A 19,947-nucleotide genomic window follows, 5' to 3' on the forward strand; every position below is an offset into this window, starting at 1 on the left:
GAACATGCCTGTACAAACTTAACATTTATAACATTCGTTTGATTAATCGGTTTCCCTGTTTTTGTTGTTGAGAAATGCTGATTATTTTTTTTAAATAGTTTGTTCAGTATAATTGTTATTTCGTATGCTTTTCTTAATGAAACTTATTTACCAAAAAAATTTTCTTAGGGTATCCTAGTCCTCAATCTACAAGCTTTTAAAAACTGCTGTTAAAGTTATTAATCACGAGTACAGCTGATTAGATGTGTTTGTTAATGTTTTCGCAAATAACTCTACTGTTTTAAATGTATTTTTTATTCCTTTTAGCGTGACTGTCAATATTTTTTTTACAACGAACATTGCGTGTATATTGAATCATTTACACTGAACGGAATGATTGAAACGTTTGGCATGCCGTAGTTCTATAATTAAACCTATTTGGTCTTTCCCTAAAGTTCCTCTCTTATCAATGATCTACAATTACAATTGTACTCGTATTTAGCATCGCAGTGTTGAATGTGCACAAACATTCACCTATTATCTAGTTGGGACCTTTAAATATATTTTCAATCAATATTTAAAGCGTGAAATAATCTTTTTTGTTGTTGTGAAATGGTTTGTGTCTTTGACCTTTACGTTACAGTATTGGAAGAAACCACAATATATATTTCTATAAATATTATGTAGTTGCTATGCCTATTTGGAAATCATTAGTGTCTAATGTGTATGATATGGTTTAAAGCTTTTTATACACATAATCGTTCGTAGTTTCAACTTCAAGGATCTTATGCAAGCAACTTTAATGATCTTTAATAACCATGATTAAATTCAGATGTTTTTTTTTTTTGGTTTCCACTTTACATAGGGCTTTATCTCTGATCTCATTTCTTTGTGCAAAATTCTGAATCTAGGTATTTCACCTTTATCGATGTTAGGAGAACTTGTTTCGGACGATTCCATATACCGGCCTTTATATTTTAGGGGTTTTTAGATCCAGAGTCGAGTTAATGTTTAGTATTTAGTGTTGTTTGCGAGAAATAAATCATTTTTCAGACAAAATAACTTAATTCAAAACCATTATATATAGTTGACGTTTTGCGCGGGAAAGTCTTCCATTGACCTTCCATTGACCATTGCAATTAATTTGTTTCTAGATTGTTATTTGCTGTCATCTAATCTGTTCTGCTACAGCCATTGAAGTAGAACAGTATCAGCATTTGACGTCGGGTTTGTACACATTTAGACAGTCTTATTTCTTTGTGCAAAATTCTGAAACTACGTATTTCACCTTTATCGATGATAGGCGAACCTGTTTCGGACGATATCATATACCATTATATTTTAGAGGTTTTTAAATTCAGAGTCGAGTTAATGTATATTATTCAGTATTCGCGAAAATAAAAATCAGCAGCAAAAGCAAATCAATCTGTATCATTCATCAGACGAAATCTAAAAATTAACACAATATTAGTAGAGGAAAGAGCTTATCAAACTATAGTAACACCAAAATTAGAACATTGCTGCACAGTATGGGATCCACACACTTCAGAAAATATATACAGACTGGAACATAGCATAGAAGAGCTGCACGATATACTTTACTTGCAACAGCTATCACAATACCAACAGTTTATCTGAAATGATACAAAATCTAAACTGGCAAACATTTCAAGAACGCAGGTTAAAAACCAGACTCCAAATGTTCCGCAAAGTCATAGACAATGAAATTGCAATACCATCGCAAGATATACTCATAAAAAGCCAGTCTAAAACAAGATCTACCCATCAACAAGCATACAGACAACTTCAGTGTATCAAAGACACTTTAAAGACCAAATCAGTTAATTCTTGTATATAAATTAATTGAATTGACTGAAGTAGACATTTAAGCGTTTAAAAAATGTCAAAAATCTTTCGTTATAATTCAAATTTTAGGCCAAAATTAGTCCTTACCGGATCTTCTCCTTTGCTGCAATAATATTTATAAAAAAGTTAACACAAAAATAAAAAATTATTTTACTTCCCCAAACGAACCTCAGATTGTGAAAAGTAGTGGCGTGACATGAAATTGATATAGCACGAAATTATGCCTTTGTTACTATATTTAGTAGATTGAGGCGTGACACGAAATTGACATTCCACGACATGATCCCTTTGTTACTATATTTTAAATAAAAGTAGAAGAAGACAGCAGGAAGCGTTCTAGCTGAAGTACAAATTAGTTTTACAGCTTTACCTGTCTTCCTTGTTGGTGGTGTATGTGAACATTTACATTACTTTCTATTAATATCCGGCTTTTCTTTTGTGTAAATTCGTTAAGTTATTTCTTTAGAACTGAAGTAATTTTACAGATCATATTTACGATAAACAAGATTTTTTTAAGTTAACTTTAACAAAGACTCGTTAAAAATCATGACTCTTTTGTCGCTTTAAAAAAATATTACATCTTTAGATAAGATTTATACTTCCGCGGATTAACACAACTTCAAACTGTTTAGTGATGCTCAGTTTGTTCAGGGTGACGTTCAATTTGTTGATTTGTGTTTTAATGGATTTTTAAAAGGAAGGTACATCCCTCGTACATAGCTCTCATTCCTGCTTTTCTTTTGGTTTTATTAGCTCCTCGCATTTTTATTAGGCTATTTTCAAATTATCTTGGATTCGAGTATCACTGAAGAAACATTAACTGTATACATGCACATCTGGTGTAGTAAAACTGGCACCCTTTAATGATATAATAACATTTATGTTTATTATCGAAACTAGACTATAAGTCTTGGGACAGTTTGACCACTACATATTTCTTTTAGTAAACACATATTCACGAACGTTCAGGATAAAAACACGTCTATTGCGTTAGGTAGTCTATTATACCTTTGTAAAATTTTGTAAAACTGCAATTTTTTGTGTTTGGGATATTTCTGACTTTTATCTACATATATCTTGAAGTCTTTGTGCATGATGAATATACCTCATGAATGTAATACTTTTATCTACCAGAAATGTCTTCTTTCTGTTTGTTGTACATTTACCTATTGAGACAGTTTAACCTCGTATATCATAGGAGGACATGCTTAGTCTGCCATGGCACTGTTTTAAGTTCATGAAAATTGTTATGACCCCGCCGTAGGCAATGGGGGCATTAAGTCATACTCTTGTCTGTCCTTTCGTTCGTCCCGTCTTCGTTTATGCACCCTAACTTAAGTTTACCTCGTCCAAATTTTAAGAAATACATTCACAAAGTTAAGAAACAAACTTGCTGACAGAATTTGTTCGAATTTGGGCAGTGACTGACTTACTTACCGTTCTAGAGTTATGCCCTATATAACTTGGAAAATTGCTTATTTTTTCGTTTCAGCACTCTAACTTAAGGTTGCTTGATCCAAATTTTATGAAACTCATACACAATACCAAGACCAACAACACGCAGACAAGCTCGAATTTTGGTAGTGATTCATTTACTGTTCGAGAGTTATCTCCATTTTAAACTTGAAAAATTGCAATGCTTGTGCGGGACATTCGTAAACCGGGAGCTCTGTGTTACAAGGCAGCGAGTTAATCGACTGAGCTAAAGTAGTACTTCCCTAGGTCAACAGCTTACGGCTGGCTAAGTATCTTAAACATATACTAAGGGAAGCAATCCCGTCACAATACAAAGACATATTGGGAAACGTTTATACGTCAAGGAAGCGGTGCTTTAAATGTTTTTTCTTGGTTTTACTATCTTGTCTGAAACAACAATCACTGACATTTACTAGTTTTTTGAATCTTCTTCAATGATGCATGTACATTTAAAGGAAATATTCAATCGAGTTTTTGTTATATAGTTCTTCAACTGTTTCGGTACTTATACATCCCTCGGATTTCAAATGTTTGGCTTTGGGCGTTCCTGCTGAAGGTAAATCCAGAAAAGCGCTTCGGACGCGTGAAATTATTTAACGTGTTGTTTTCAATTTTTTACATCACTAGGTCGATACCTCTGCTGGTGGACTATCAGTCCCCGAGGGTATCATCAGCTCAGTAGTCAGTACTTTGGTACTGACATGATTTATAACAAACCCTTCTAAATAGTCCGTTGATAAATTTTGAAATTATAAAGAAACTAAGGTTTCAACTCCCTCAAGCAAAGTTGACCTTAGATGAATTTGGCTATTTGTTTTAGGTGTTTTTGTCATATAGCTCTTCAACTGTTTCGGTATTTATACATCCTTCGGATTTCAAATGTTTGGCTTTGAGCGTTCCTGATGAAGGTATATCGAGAAAAGCGCTTCGGACGCATGAAATTATTTAACGTGTTGTTTTCAATTTTTTAATAAGAAAGAAACCAGCAAAACACCACCATAACCAATGCCTTCTAGAAGTCATTCGAGGTTTAGGACTTGAATTGTCTCCTTAACTTATACTCCACATGTATTATATTCCTATGCAAATATTATTATATTATCTTCAAAGAGAGACACAAAAATTATATCATCATGTACAGTTAGTTACCACAACGTGGAAAGAATACCAAATGTGCAATCAAAAATAATAAGTTGAAAAGAAACCGACATCATCGTAGCAAAAACCGAAAAGAGAAACAAAACTTTACAATTATCATATTAACAGTTGACTAACACGAGCTCCCACTTAAATCGAGGTTGAACTCCGGAAGGGTATTCAAATTTCTCACATGTATGCCACAAATATAAGGTTTAAATATTCATAAGCTTGAAGTTGAATCCCTTAATTAACAGGTTGTGAACATCTATGGCTAAAGATGATAATAAGATCATTACTGTAACAATAGGCAAAGAAACCTTTAATAAAGCACCCAACCTGGCAAACACAAATATAGATAAGTGTGTCAAACGTTATTTTGTCGAATCACAATAAGCTGTTTACTTAGAGAAAAAAATTGCAAAACTTAGCCAGTTTCATATAATTATTAAAGAGGCATTAGCTGTCAAAATCATGTTCACCGATTTGACTCAAATTCTCATATTCAATTTATAACATACTAAAACGTATATCCAAATTACAAGAAGTCTGAAATACACAGTTAACAATGCATGTACTCGATAATATTTATCAGAATTTCGTGTGTATTTTAGTCTAGACGCCATCTAATTAACTATCGAGATGACCTCCGAAGACTGCCGACGGCCACATAACCCGATATAAACATAAACATAAATATAAATAGATATCAACCTCGTGCAATTGGATTGTTCTATGTCTGTTTGATTTCATGTTATAGGTTAACAAAATCAGTTAATTATCGTTTTAACTTGTAAAGGAATATTTTTTTCTGGATAGAACAAGTCAACGAAATGGCTCACCTTTGTTTCACTTTCAATGTTGACATTCTTTTCCTTTTAATGACTGCACACGACTAAAACATGCGTAACCAATCTCTAGCTGATGGCTTAAATTGAAGGTCACATGAATACGGATTCAATGAGATCGAATTATTCACTTGCAAGTTTCTTTGCTTATTTTTGACAAAATTGAACAAAATTGGGTGCTACATGTAAAAGCGAATTAGTATTTCATTATTTCACTTTCATTGATGATTGAAACCAAACTAAATCATATTCTATTTTTTTTTCATATCTCGTAGCTAATGCCCCTTTAAGGATCTTGTTACCAGCATGTGTAATTTTCTTTTTCTCTTACAGAAACAATGAATATGTTGATGCTGGTATTATTTACCACAAGTGTTCACGTTGTATATTGTCACCGCTGTAAAATCATTGACGGCAGTTTCAAAATAGCTGATTGTCGTAAACTTCATTTAAGGGAAATTCCTCAAAATCTGTCGGAAGACATTGATATTTTGGATCTTGGTGAAAACAACTTTGTTGAAATTTCGAATGAATCCTTCAGCCGTTATAGCAACTTAAAATTAGATACATGCAACATTGAAAGCGTGGAGTCAGAAACATTTAAAGGTTTGTGGAAGCTTGAAAACCTATCATTAGCTAATAATTCGCTCAATATATCAACCAATGATGGGTTATTTATTTTACGTAACATACCAAACATTATTGACCTCGACTTTAGTTCAAATATGGAATCGGCTGATAAAATGGGACATTTGTTGTATCCAGGAGCGGCATTTCAACACTTGAAAAAGCTTCAAAACTTGACTATAGATTTGTATGGATATCCCGTTTTTGAACCTGAATTCAAGAATTTACCATTGAAGTATATCAAGTTCCAGAGCTGTCATCTTCAAAATTTAAGAAATGACACATTTAAAAATTTTCCAGATGCTTTGTCAGAAATACATTTGTCGAAATGTATTTCTATCAATACTTCTCAAATCGCAGTTAACGCATTGCGACCGTTTAACTCGCTTTCTATTCTTGACATGTCTTGGACTTGTGTTACTCTACCGAAAGGGTTGGAACTGTTGTATCCACTAAGAATGAGGACAATGCAAGTGGTTAATCTATCACACATGCTAAATCCAAGAACAAACAGACTACTTTTGCCTCATACCATCATCCTGACAAAGGAAATGATGAAACATTTGAACACAATGTGCGTTCAAATTCTTATTTTAGCTGATAACAACATTGTTGATATTCTTCCTCAGTCATTGTTTGGTTCAGAAAATCTCGAATGCCTTGAATATATCGATTTATCAGGCAATCGTTTCGGTTTTTTTTCTATCAAAAACGACCTTCCATTTACTGCCTTTAGACTTTCACGTCTTCGAGTTTTCGATTTTTCATACTTGGCGTTAACATATTTGGATGCAGTTTACATGCCAGCAACAACCAGTGTAGAGCCATATCATCCGCACATCAAAAAGAAAAGGAAGCAAGATTATTGTGAAGGTGAAACTTCCGTCAATGTAACTATTCCATCTAAACTAGAAGTACTGCGTATAACCCATGTTTTAGGAGCGCCTCCGCTTCCAAAGTTACTTATTATGAATAATATAACTAGTTTACGATACTTAGACATGTCTTATTATGATATCAAATGCTTTCCTGATATTTATTTGTACAATCAAGAGATACAGTTGGAATTTTTAGACATCTCAGGAATTGACTGTGAGCTTTACTTTAAGAAGAAAAACCTGCCTTTCTTCCCAGTGCTTAAGGAACTGTACATAAGGGATGCACATTTCTATCGTACTATAGATGAGAACATTAATATATTTACAAATACTCCAAATTTAGAGCGTTTAGATTTACACTCGAACTATATGTTTACTTTTCCATCATCATTCATAAGGCATTTGGACCTTCTAACTCACCTACGACTTTCAGAAAATCGTCTGAGTCATATTCCTACTGCTATTACAGATCTGCCAAGACTAAAATCGCTAGATCTGAAAGGGAACCGAATATTTACTCTCTTCCCAGAGTTTACTTCATGGCTTGATGCCCAACAAGTAAAACTTGGATATTTTTCACTCAAGATACGGAAAAATGATTTCTCTTGTTCGTGTGAACACAGAGAATTTGTTCGATGGTTGAATAGTACCATGGTACATTTGGACAATACGACGTACTATTGTCGATTGAGCAATGGATCCTTCAGTAACACTGACACGGTTTTAATGAATTACCATGCAATTTTCGGTAATTGCGATGCTTTCGTTTGGTTACAAGTTGGTGTCATACTTTTAGTATCTTTCTTTATGGTTCTTCTTCCTACTATAGTAATATACAACTTCCGATGGAGAATCATATTTTTCTGCTACCGGAAGTTTCGAGGAATTGTGGAGAACAGCTTGAAGTTGAATTATGATTATGACGTATTCATTTCTTATGGATACGATGGATATACATGGGTTCTTGAGACTTTAATAGAGCAACTGGAAACAAAATGGGGTTTCCGAGTATGTGTAGAAGACAAGAATTTCATAAGTGGCAGATCGACGTTTGAACAAATAGGTATTGCTATAAACAGAAGTCGCCAAATCATTTTCGTCGTGACCTCCGATTATATGTCTAAACCTTGTGCAGCGTATGAAATAGACCGGACAAAAGAAGCCAGGTCATCACGTTCGCTACAGAATATAATTGTTATTGCCTTAGACATAAACATTGAAGACATACCACGAGAATTACAGGCACTATGGAGTGATGTTGTTGTTATTGAATGGCCTCGACATTCGAATGAAGTTAGTTTGGCTTTAGACAATCTGAAAACCAGACTTCTGCTGAATTTTTGAGACACCTCTGATGAAAATCTTCGTATTTGCTATAAAAGGATAGAATGAGCAATGTTAACTATTTTTTTTACTTTTCGTTTGTTATTTTATATAATAAAATAAAAGTGTTAGAATTTAATTCTTTTATCGTATGACAGCTAAACCAGGAGCTGAAAAACAAAAGGAGGATAACTAATACCCTATGAGAACTCTTCCGATAAAGAGCTGCAGCAACTTTTTATAATTGAGTTCAAAGGCTGATAACTTAAGATTGTTGTTACTAGTCATAATGAAAATGCAACCATCATGTACAATTATCTAGCTATCAACCAAGTGTTAGTAAATCAATATTCAAGTTATTATACCCCACACAACAAAGCAAATAAGTATAACGTTTTTGACCCGTCAGTCCGTTTGTTCATAGGTCCAGTTCTTTTCATTGCAACTTCTCTGAAACCATACAACAGAATTTCGGGAAACTTTGTAGATAATTAGAACATATTATGTAGACGTTCATAACAACAATAATTTTTTATCAGTTTACTTTTGTAGGAGTTATGAGCATCTGTATTGTTATCTGCTATTTCTGGTAAATTTTCATTACTCAAAAGCATTATTTATCTTCTAAGAAACAATTTCGACATTTAAACGAAATCTTTTACTAACGATACTGGGAAGATGCTTAACTATTTACAGTTTTTGTAGACAAAACCAAGTAAGAAATGACCACCACAAAGGAACATAAATAGAACCATACAAATAGTACATGCATGCAGGTTCTCAGATACCATCTCGCATAATAAAATAAATTCATGCAGAAATGCACCTAATGTGTTCCTCTTTTAATTTTGAGTTTTTGCTGCTATCCAAAATCAAAGTTGTGGAACATATTTTATCAGAATCATTTGGTAATCCATGCAATCTTCTTCTTCTTTACGTAAATCCCTCCAGCGTTGGAGCACACACAGCTAGCTATGTTCCCTTAACGGACCAGTTTTTAAAATGATAATGTATTCACAAAAAAGTAATTCCAAAGTTAAAATGTTGAAAAGAAATCCTCCACCGGAATGTTGCACATGCACAAAATTTATTTACAGGAATGTACATATTATATACATGAAGCACTCATACGTTCACCAAGATGTAGATTAGATATTAAAAGCAGTGTCAAATGTAGCTAAATAAAATCTATGAACGGTCGGCACTGATCTAAATTAGTGTCATCTCCATGAAAGTCTTGAACATTAAAACTAAATATTAAATAAACGACACTACTAATCTTTAGTGTTTGGTACAGGTTGGCTGTCACTGTGCAACACAGTGTAAAATAGAACCTATGGGGAAAAACAGAGAACTGAAAACACTGTCAAACATCCAAACATACTTTCCACACTGATCTGTGTCCACACTTGTAAATCAAGATAAAATACTTTTTAGAGAGAGAAAAAATAATGTTGAGTAAACATATTTTGAACATACGACTCATTATCTGAATTTAAAACAGATTTACCTGAGATCACTTCCAGTTTTTGGTGTGGTTCGTATTTCTCAATCTTTTGTTTTTATATGTTGTGTTTTGTGTACTGTTGTTTGTCTGTTCGTCTTTTTCTATTTTAGCCATGGCGTTGTCAGTTTATTTTCGACTTAAGTTTGAATGTCCCTTTGATACCTTTCGTCTCTCTTTTATATGTTAATATATGTATTTCCATTGTTATAGTATATTATTTACAAAATGATAAGTGTCAACGTACAATGATGAATAGATGGCGTGATTTTATATTCTTATTTTAATTTTGCAAATTAATATAGAAAAGGGTTTTATAAATATAATGGCATCTACAATGTTTGTGTGTGTCTCTCTCTTTGTCAATTAAAGTTGTTTGTGTTTATGTGCCACGGTCAATACAATTCAGACCTAGCTACATTTAACATTGCATGAACATTTCTTTATTAATTCGGTGCGACCGTAGTGCATGTTTGTAATAACTTTAACCAGGGACAATCATACCACCGAAAAGTGAAAGCCAGGAATGTAAAAAAACTCTAAACGTGAGGTATATGACCAAAAGGACCTAATCTTAGTTTCTTATGTATGAATAATCCAATGGTTATGGGTGTGCATATCGTAATTGTACCGTCCTGTGGGGAGTGTATAAATGTGTGTCAGATAAATACTTTGTTCGTATGGATCCATAACACTATTTCGTAACGGTATACAATATACTAGCTGCATATGTCGGATCGACACAAATATACCCGCTCGCAGCAAATGCCTGAAGCCATATTTAAAAGGGGATATTTTAGAATGAAAGTCTATATAATGGTTATTTTCAGGAAATTTTCAAGATTCTAAAGCCAGTAATTTCGGCTCAAATCAGCGGAGCAGAACTAAACGTAAACTAGCGGAGCAGAACTAAACGTAAACTAGCGGAGCAGAACCAAACGTAAACTCAATCTGTAACTCACCATAGTAGACTCACATACTAAAGATCATATCAATATGTGAATATACGATATTTTCAAAGTCCAAAACCCGTAATTTTGGCAAAAATCAATTGAAGCGGAACAAAACGTTAAGTCGAACTGTAACTAATCAAAGTAGACTCACATACTTAAATCAGCTCAATATGTGAAGGCGTTTAAAAGAAAAAAGAGTCCATATAACTGTTATTTTCATAGCAGAACCAAATGTAAACACGATCGGTAACTCAGCTTTGTAGACTCACCTACTAAAAATCAGCTCAATATGTGAAGGTGTTTAGAAAAAAAGTCCGTATAACTGTTATTTTCACAAAAGTCAAAAGTCCATTTTTTTCGACAAAAATTAGCGGAGCAGAACCAAACGATATTTTCAAAGTCCAAAACCCGTAATTTTGGCAAAAATCACTTGGAGCGGAACAAAACGTAAACTCGATCTGTAACTCACCATAGTAGACTCACACACTAAAAAGCAGCTCAGTGTGTGTATAAGCACAAACAAAACGATAATGAATAAACAATATCATAAAAATAATTTCTTGTAGTGACTAAAAGCAAGAGAAAAGCTTAAGAAATCATTATGTCGTACCCAGTCATACATTGTAGCTAATTTGATGCATGTGATAATTATCATTACAACACCTGGGTCGATACCTAGGATAGTGGACTGTTAGTCTCAGAAGTATTGACAGCTCAGTGCTAGTACTTTGTTACCAGCATGAAAATACGTATATTTTTTAAAGGAACATATCTCCCTCGTGCAAAGCTTTGATTTCTTGTGCGGATGTGGCTATAGTTTATGTATTCTTTGTTTTAGTGCTATTAGCTCTTCGACGTTTGTATCAGGTTTTGGATTTTCCAATATAATGGCCTCGAGAGTCAATGAAGTGGTATTGATTGTGGAAAGGCGCATCTAAATATTTCTTGATCAGACTGGGAAACTACACATAACAATGAAACTTCATACATTTGTAGGGCCTCGGTGGTCGAGTGGTCGAAGTAGTCGCACTACTGTATCTCTAGCCTGTCAACACTGAGGTTATGAGTTCGAATCCCACACGTTGCAAGTATGCTCGACTCCAATTTTAATTGACTAGGATCGTTATGCGTCTCTCTCCGGGCACTCCAGCTTCCTCCACCAATTAAAACTGACCGCCACGAAATAACACAATAGTGCTTAAAGTAGCATTAAACACCAATCAATCAATCGAGTAATCAATCAATCATACATTTGTTTTCCTGTCGAAAGCCTTCATTTAAGAAATAATTCCTGCAAGCCATAGATTTGTTGGAAATTTTCACATGGCCTGGGCCGTAATATTATAATTTTTTCTCGGGCGTTAGCGAGGGATAAAATTAACGAATACATCTGTATACCAAATATTATTGACTTTAAACAGACCTAATAACAAACTAATACATCTTTGACGCCACCGCCGCCGCCCCCGCCTAGTACATTTCGCCTAGTCTCGCTTTTTCAACCAAACCAAGGAGAGACAAAAGCCTATAAAATATCGTCAGATGACGTATTGTAAAAAATAATAAAATTGTACAAGAGATTTGAAAATAAAGTGAAGAAAGCTGTTAGGGTAGGGTTGACCCTCACAAACAGCACTCATACCACATCTTCTTATTTCTATTAACTCCGCCACATTCTGTATATGCCTGTCCCAAGTCAGGTGCTTGATGTTTGTTCATGTCTGTCATATTTGTTTTTCGTAAATTGTTTTGTTGTAAATAAGGCCGTTGGTTTTCTCAATTGAATTGTTTCATATTTTTCATGTCGGGGCCATTTATAGACGATTATACGGTATGGGATTTCTCATTGTTGAAGGCCGTATGGTTGCCTATAATTGGTTACATCCACTTCATTTGAGTTTTGGTGGATGAATGTCTCATCGGCAATCATACCACATCTCCTTGTATTTAATATTGTAGTAATGTTATTTTAGAAGCCAATATACATCAATCATATGGAACATACAATAGGTCTGTCATAATCTTTTATTTCTAAGAACACAAATTTCATGGAGGACCTTGAATTGGTTCCTGATTTGGACATGTACAGTATAACATTCGTTGATTTATTGATCAATGTTTAATTGATTATATATTAATCTAAACTTAAATATAGTTCGTGATAGCTGTATACTTTTCTTTTCTACAGATGTTGGTCGACCCAGTCTTTGAAAGCATTGAATGCATCAGTCTGTTGCTTCTGGTTTAATCCAAATGTCTCAAGAAAATGTTTACACCTTACCCTGTTCATATCACGTATTAAACATTGACCAAAGAGCTGTTGTGCCTAAATTTAAAGAAAAACATGCAATTTTATGAAACAGTCCTCGGCCGTTGTAGACTCTAACACACAATGAAAGAAAATTAAGAAAATCTTTCCAAAACTTAATTTAGTGACACCTGACAAAATATTGTTACTCGCTGAATTAAATGCGGCTTCGTCAGACTCTGGCTTAATAATTTACTACTGTGTAATTTAATATATCAATTTGCGACAATTTTACAAATAAACTGAACAAGATAATGCTTGAATGGCACGAATGCGAATCTATTGTTGCACATTTTTACGATTCAGAGCTAATTACTTTATGGTAGTGCATGAATCAAGTTGTACCAATTGAATCATAATGCAGAATTTTACCACTTTCTTCATTCGTTGTGCTGTTTCTTATGGCTCGTCCTTAGTATAAAGATATAGATTTTTTTCTTCTAGACTTCATTTTGTGGAGCAACGTGTTCATACCAGTATAGCAATACATATTTAGCTATGTTTTACTTTATTAAAAACCAAGTTGTTTTTTACATGATAGAGAAAATATTCAAGGATCTTAGTACAGTATTAAATTGGTAACCTTTCAGAATAATTCATTCAAAGAATCAATGAGTTTAAATGAATCGTATCTAAAATTACGGGCTCTATATACAACAGTGGTGTACAAATCTGGTGTTCCCGTCTGTAATAAGGTTTTTACAGGTCGAAACTTTTGTATCTATAAAGAATTAAGAAAAATTTTTACGTAATTTGTGGTAACGAAATCCACGACTTTATTAATTACCAGATATACATAGATTACTTTCATTTAAATGTAAGCCGTCACTTCAGACACGGGCATAACAAACGAGTAGGGATATATAAAAATCGTGTTAAAGGACCAAAGGAACGTCACTGTCCAATAAAATGAAAATAACAATGGGTAACTAAATTCTTGTGTCGTAAATTTTATAGTTTCCTGCGTTTAACTGAAAAAACCAAATCTAGAAACGTTTTAAGGGAATTAGATTTACCTTAAGCCAGTTCCCTATGGGATATTTCCGTATCAGTTTTTTTTATTTATCTAAAGCAAATAAAATTGAGAATGGAAAAGGGGAATGAGTCAAAGAGACAACAACCCAACCATAGAGCAGACAACAGCCGAAGGCCACCAATGGGTCTTCAATGCAGCGAGAAACTATATTTTCTAGGTAACGACATTTTTTTCTCTTTTAAATGAAATGTAGCCGGACGCAAGTGTATATAATAGAAAAGAAAGACTATGGGGGTACCCATCTAGCATACTTACCGTGTAATTGTATAACAAGGCTTTATATGAGTTGCAGCAAATGAAATTGCTATCATTTTTTTCATTCAACCATTTGATTAAGGTGGTACCAAACACCGTGAGTAAAATTAATTTGGCTCGTTTATTTTTTATAAAATTTTGACAAAATATTTACTTTGAACCTTTGACAAAAATAAAAAAAAAATCAAAAATCTTGAACCACACACTTTATCGGAAAAATGTCATTGGATATATAGCAGTTTGACAAACACTTATTTTGATCATTGAGAAGCTTAATATTTCCTTAAGGGCATACGATATAGTTTTGATCCCATAATGAAAATTTGATGAAAATTTGCAAATTGGCTTTTTTTTACCTGATTAAATCAAATATGTAATAAAAAATATACCTTCATGTGCTACTTTTTGAGTAAAATGAGTTCGAAATTTCAGATATTTGCTCAAAATTCGGATTTGTGGACGCATTTTTCCTTCCGACAGAAATGCATAACTTTTTTGTTTTAAAAGATAAACACAAGCTGTTTTTTGTTAAATTATTTGTAATTTCTGTTTTATATAAGTATTCTATAAATTTATGAAATATTTTGTTTAGAAATAACTCAAATTTATCAAATGTTCATGAATGTAGATAAAAACGTCATTTTTTGCTGTATATTTATCAAATTTAAAAAAATTGCATTATTGACTTTTTCATGAAAATTGGTACAAATAACCTTCATACGTAATCAAACCGAATGTCATTTTAAAAAAGAGGGGTCCATGAACTCGTTTTCAAGTTAAATCAGTTTGAATGATAAAAATCAGTCGAAAAATACATCTTTTCCCGATATGTCACAGTTTGACGTCGCTAAAATAACATTTTATGTTAGCAACGTCATTACCTCCCCTGTAACTGTATCGTATGCCCTTAACAATAAAACGTTCAGCTGATTTTTACAGATTTCTCCCTGTAGTGTTATGTACCACCTTTAAAACGAAAACTTCTGTATAATGGTGTAGAAGTATAGTGTAGTGTAGTGTAGTGTATCTTCTCCCTTTTCACATGACTGTGGATTCATTAATATTCGTTGCATTATACCAATATTTGTGGATTTCGTGGGTACAGGGGAACCACAAATTTAAGTGTTCAACGAATTACAGACTTTGCCAAAACTACGAAATTAAACATCCACGAACCTGTTAGTTTTCCTCAATCCACGAAAATTGGTACGCACGAAAATAAATGACTCTACAGTATTTTTATTATTAATGCGTACCAGTTATGCCAATAGAGAGAAAATTTCAGAAGGCAGAACTTAGTTGCTACAAAGCAGCTTAGTCATTAGATACAAAACTTATCTATACTTACTTCAGTTATTCCCCTTCTACTAAAGCTGACTTTCGATTTATTACCAATCCCCGGCACTTCTCCTACTCCAATACCTTTCATAGGCCTGCCAACAAAATTGACATGTTTCGCTGTAACACTTGCTTTCTCCATTGTTGTGATTAAAATGAAGATCTGAAGACGCTGTAAGTAAGACAAAAGATGTGTTAGACTGTTAGTCTTTACATATAGCTATGTTCAATGTGGTTTCTGGTGTATTATAGTACAGTGTATAGAAGAGTTCCGAGATAGTTGTTGTTTCAATGTGGAGTTTGAAAAGTGACATAATTGACATCATGATCATTGATAGCATTCGTATTTCACATACAGGGAATTAAGCAAAAGCCTGAAAGGAACAATTTAAATAGATTTACGCGGCAAACTTTCTTTCAAATTGTGCTAGTATGCTTACCCGCTTATCCTCATAAAAACCTACCTTTAGATGATGTCATAAATCAGTTAGCGACGTTGTATCGATTTCAACATTGCATAGATTTCTGACGTCATCACGTGTCGTTTGTATGTAAAATGAAATCGAACACGGAAAACGAACTATCTCGGAACAGAAGTGTTATTACCTGTACTACTAAAAACGACCTCGACCCTTTTGTTTGCAACCTCGTATGACTGGAAAGGCCTGAATTGCGATTTGTATTTCAAAACCTTGTATTTGACTCAATTATTCCCCCCTTATCAAAGGTTTGTAAGTAATCCGGTACAGTTTGAAGATACTTATGGGGTAACTAACTACTGAGTATCATGAAATTGTTTTAAAAATAATAATGTTGACATATTTTATTCTGTATCAATTAAGAGTGTATAGCGGTATTGCTGTGCATAAGCATTATATAAACAACCAGCGCAGATTCATTCATATACATGTACATTAACATGCACTTCCACAAACGTCGAAGGTCAAATATACATGTAGATATGCTCAATATCTTGACCGAAGCCTAGAAATGACTGTAAACTAACCACAATACCAGGACTTCCTTCGGTTGTTGCATACAACATTAACATTTAACATTTAAATATATGTACTTCATATGTCATATAGTCTCTGGTGGATAGTTGTCTCATTCGCAATCATATCATATTTTCTTACTTTTATATTCAGTCCTACCCTTCGTCTAACATTTATCTAAGAAAAAAAAACATCCGTTTTTGTAAGAGTAAAGGTCAAATTTTAGTGGTCAAAATTAGTAGTCTCATTGACGTTACAAATGACATATCTGGTTAATGCAGGCGATCCAAAAAAAAAAGGAAAATCGGAGATATTCCGAATGACAAAATATACTGAAATGGCCAACGTAGATGCGTTCGGACTTCCGCTTCCCTACGCGACATTTATCTTAAGTTCCCAATTCTATAATAGCTTTGTATAACGTCAAAATATGTGCAATTTTCTGTGAAGTGTCTGGTATCTGGGTTGAGAACTGTGGGAGGATTCGATTACACAAATTAGTTACTTACTTTTCCCCCGCACGCCCGTACGCCCACCTGTCATCACAATATTTTATGTCGGATTGGGACTTCGTCCAACCCGGCCTAAACAAATACATAGAAGTACTTTAAGAAGGTAGATTATCTAAAAAGTGCAAAATAATTGAAGACGATATTCATTTCTTTTAACAAAGGGAATTTAAGTTTATTTTGATTATTTTTATAAATACACAATTTATAGGTATAATTGATATAGATAAAATTAAATAAATATATCCGCAAGCCAAGATTATGCATCAAGGTATACAAATAGACGTGGTTCCCTTTATTCCACGGGGAAAACATGTGCTATGGGAATTGGGTTTGATATAGATACAATGTACATTGCAAATTAAAATATTGCTCACAAAAAATATCTTAATCAATAAGAGATCTATCATATTAAAATTTAAACATTAACAATTAAATATAAAAACCATAATAAACTATTAAACAGATATATACAGATGTTTCAGTAGCTACAGCAGTAAACAATGACATGGGGAATAAATATTTCAGAATAGAATCAGCGGTGGATTTAAAGGGGGGGCTTATGAAGCTACATATATGCTAAATGCATAGATTTTTAAAATGCCCAACTCCTAACGTTGCCTATTTTGCCCCCTTTCAAAATCGTTGATACGCAAATGAAAATTACCTGTTTTGTTCAAAGTTTTTATTAAGAAAAATTTAGAATAAATTAACATAATTTATGAATAGAAAAATGGATCAAAGATTCAAATGGTCGGGTTCTGCAGAACATTTTTTTAAACAGTGGAGAATTGTCTTTACCAAAGATTAAATAGATATTAAAATATAAAATGGAGAAATGGAAAAAAATCTTTAAACAACTCGATAATGAAAGGTGCACAGCCTCAATAAGTTTGTGAAGTTCCAAAAGATCTGGGATAAAAAAATGGTTATTATCTTTTAAAAAAATTGCTGATTAAAGGTCTTGAAAATAGGGTAAAAATCGTCAAACAATTTAAATATAGAAGGTGCATAACTGCAATGTATGTGTTATTATTGTGTGAAAATTCAAGGATGTAGTACATTGTAGGAGTTGATTTATACACCAATTGGTGTTTTTTTTCTTTTTTTTTCCTGAAAAAAAAAACGAATTCCGAAAGATTGAAGCAATGCATGGTAAAACAAATTTCTCAAACAATGCCATACAAGTAGGTTAAAACTTTGGAATAGCACTTGCCTAACTTCAAACTAAATAGGTGCAATATTTCTGTCTGGTATCTGGGTTGAGAACAGTACTTAGGAAAAGTTGATTAAATGAATTATGTGATTATTTTCCACACGCACATCCAACCGGGACAAAAAGAAAATTAAAAAAAAAAAAACTTTTAGAAGGGAGATTGTGCAAAAAGTTGCCAAAAAATTAGAAGAAGACATTCGTTTCTTTTACATTGGGAAACATTTCTTTTACATTGGGAGATGAAGTTATTTTGATTTTTTTTTTAAATACACAGTTTATAGAGTTAATTGATATAGTCTAAATCGCATATGTATCATTACGCCAACTTGATACATCCAGACCATAGGGACTTGACTACAGGTCAGATATATAGCCCGTTAATCGTCTACGTGCATTTAAAAAGAAATATCCAGTTGGATCCAGTGAATAGTAGGGGCATACGTTTTTTTTTAATGCACGGAGACGATTAACGGGCTATATATCGGACCTGAAGTCAAGTCCTTATGATCCAGACACTATACAAGTAAACTTGAATCCTTTTTAAAAACGGTTCTAAAACCGAGGACAGGGGACTCTTAAGTTTGAATACAATAATGGGCACAATTAACAATAACATTTTGTGTTTGTTTGTTTGTTTGTTTGTTTGTTTGTTTATTTATTTTCTTATTTTATGGGGGTGTTTGTCTTTAGTTTTTAATTTCTGACCATTTTTCATCCGCATACGCATTTCTTCAGAACACGAACGGATCCAGTCGTAGCTTTCTTTGTTTTTTCAACTAGACTTTTTGTTTTGAAATAAATATATTTTTTCGTACATGTTATCTATGCTTGCATAACATGGTAATCGTGTTACTTTACCTGTCCAGACGCACCAATTAATGTCGTCAACTCAAGTCATTTACTGTTGTGAATGTAAACGAGACAATTTTGATTGGACGGTGTAAAAGGGGAATTCCCTCTTTTTCCAAAAATAAACGATTTTCACATTTTCGGGAAATTGATCATTTCTAAAAAATGTCGAATTTCAAAATTGGAGAAACCTTACTAGTTGATGGTTTTTAAAAGAAATAACAGAATCCCATTGAAAATAAGAACAGACGTTTCAGTTAGGTTATATAATCTTGCCTTTGACGGGGAGTAAATAAGACAAGTCCTTTCAAACTGTACATCTAATTTATCATCTAACAATTATTACAACTATAAACAAAAAACAATGTTACAGGTCCGACCTTACACCCTGATAACCTGAAATAGCCCGATGTTGAACCGGATTCAACCGCACTACATAACATAGGTTTAATTAAAAGAGGACTTTAATGCATTAAATCATGTTAGGCTTATAATCTATTTGAGCTATTTATTTATTTATTAGTACAATGTTAAAATTCACTGTGTAAATGTGGATAAACATTGATTCCAGCAAACATTTAGTGTTTTCTCGGAAGAATGAATCAAATTCAAGATTATGTATTTTATTTTAGTTTACCTATTTCTCTACCATTTCTGTGATATTGTTTCCATGGATGCAAACTTTCTATTTCTGAACATTAAATTTTGAAATCATGTTTAAAGTGGTAGGGTCACATTCCCTTGAATTTACTTTACACCAGGGCCATTTTCATAAATTAATTTTGGGAAATTCAAAGTTTTGAATTTATAAGAAAATAATGAGAAGAACTTTCTGATCCAACATCAAAAT

At 33.2% G+C, this 19,947-nt stretch overlaps 1 protein-coding gene and 1 long non-coding RNA gene across 2 annotated transcripts; one reads left to right on the plus strand and one right to left on the minus strand.

The window, feature by feature from the left end:
* The first annotated feature begins 6,049 nt into the window (after positions 1 to 6,049).
* On the plus strand, positions 6,050 to 8,207 carry LOC127712896 (toll-like receptor 4). The gene has a single exon (XM_052219495.1). It carries the CDS (start codon positions 6,050 to 6,052, stop codon positions 8,153 to 8,155), a length of 2,106 nt encoding a protein of 701 aa, XP_052075455.1. The 3' UTR covers positions 8,156 to 8,207.
* Positions 8,208 to 12,611: 4,404 nt separating this feature from the next.
* LOC127711715 (uncharacterized) lies at positions 12,612 to 19,146 on the minus strand. The gene is made up of 3 exons (XR_007986862.1): positions 19,107 to 19,146; positions 15,539 to 15,700; positions 12,612 to 12,917 (listed from the first exon to the last, which is right to left on the minus strand). It is a non-coding gene; the product is annotated as an uncharacterized LOC127711715 (long non-coding RNA).
* Positions 19,147 to 19,947: the final 801 nt, after the last annotated feature.

The sequence above is a fragment of the Mytilus californianus genome, unplaced genomic scaffold (genome assembly GCF_021869535.1).
Source record: "Mytilus californianus isolate M0D057914Y unplaced genomic scaffold, xbMytCali1.0.p SCAF_8, whole genome shotgun sequence".
NCBI lineage: Eukaryota > Metazoa > Mollusca > Bivalvia > Mytilida > Mytilidae > Mytilus > Mytilus californianus.

Bases quoted from the DNA above. Each gene is read 5' to 3' on its own strand.
- LOC127712896 (XM_052219495.1), top strand. From the start codon at position 6,050: ATGGGACATTTGTTGTATCCAGGAGCGGCATTTCAACACTTGAAAAAG.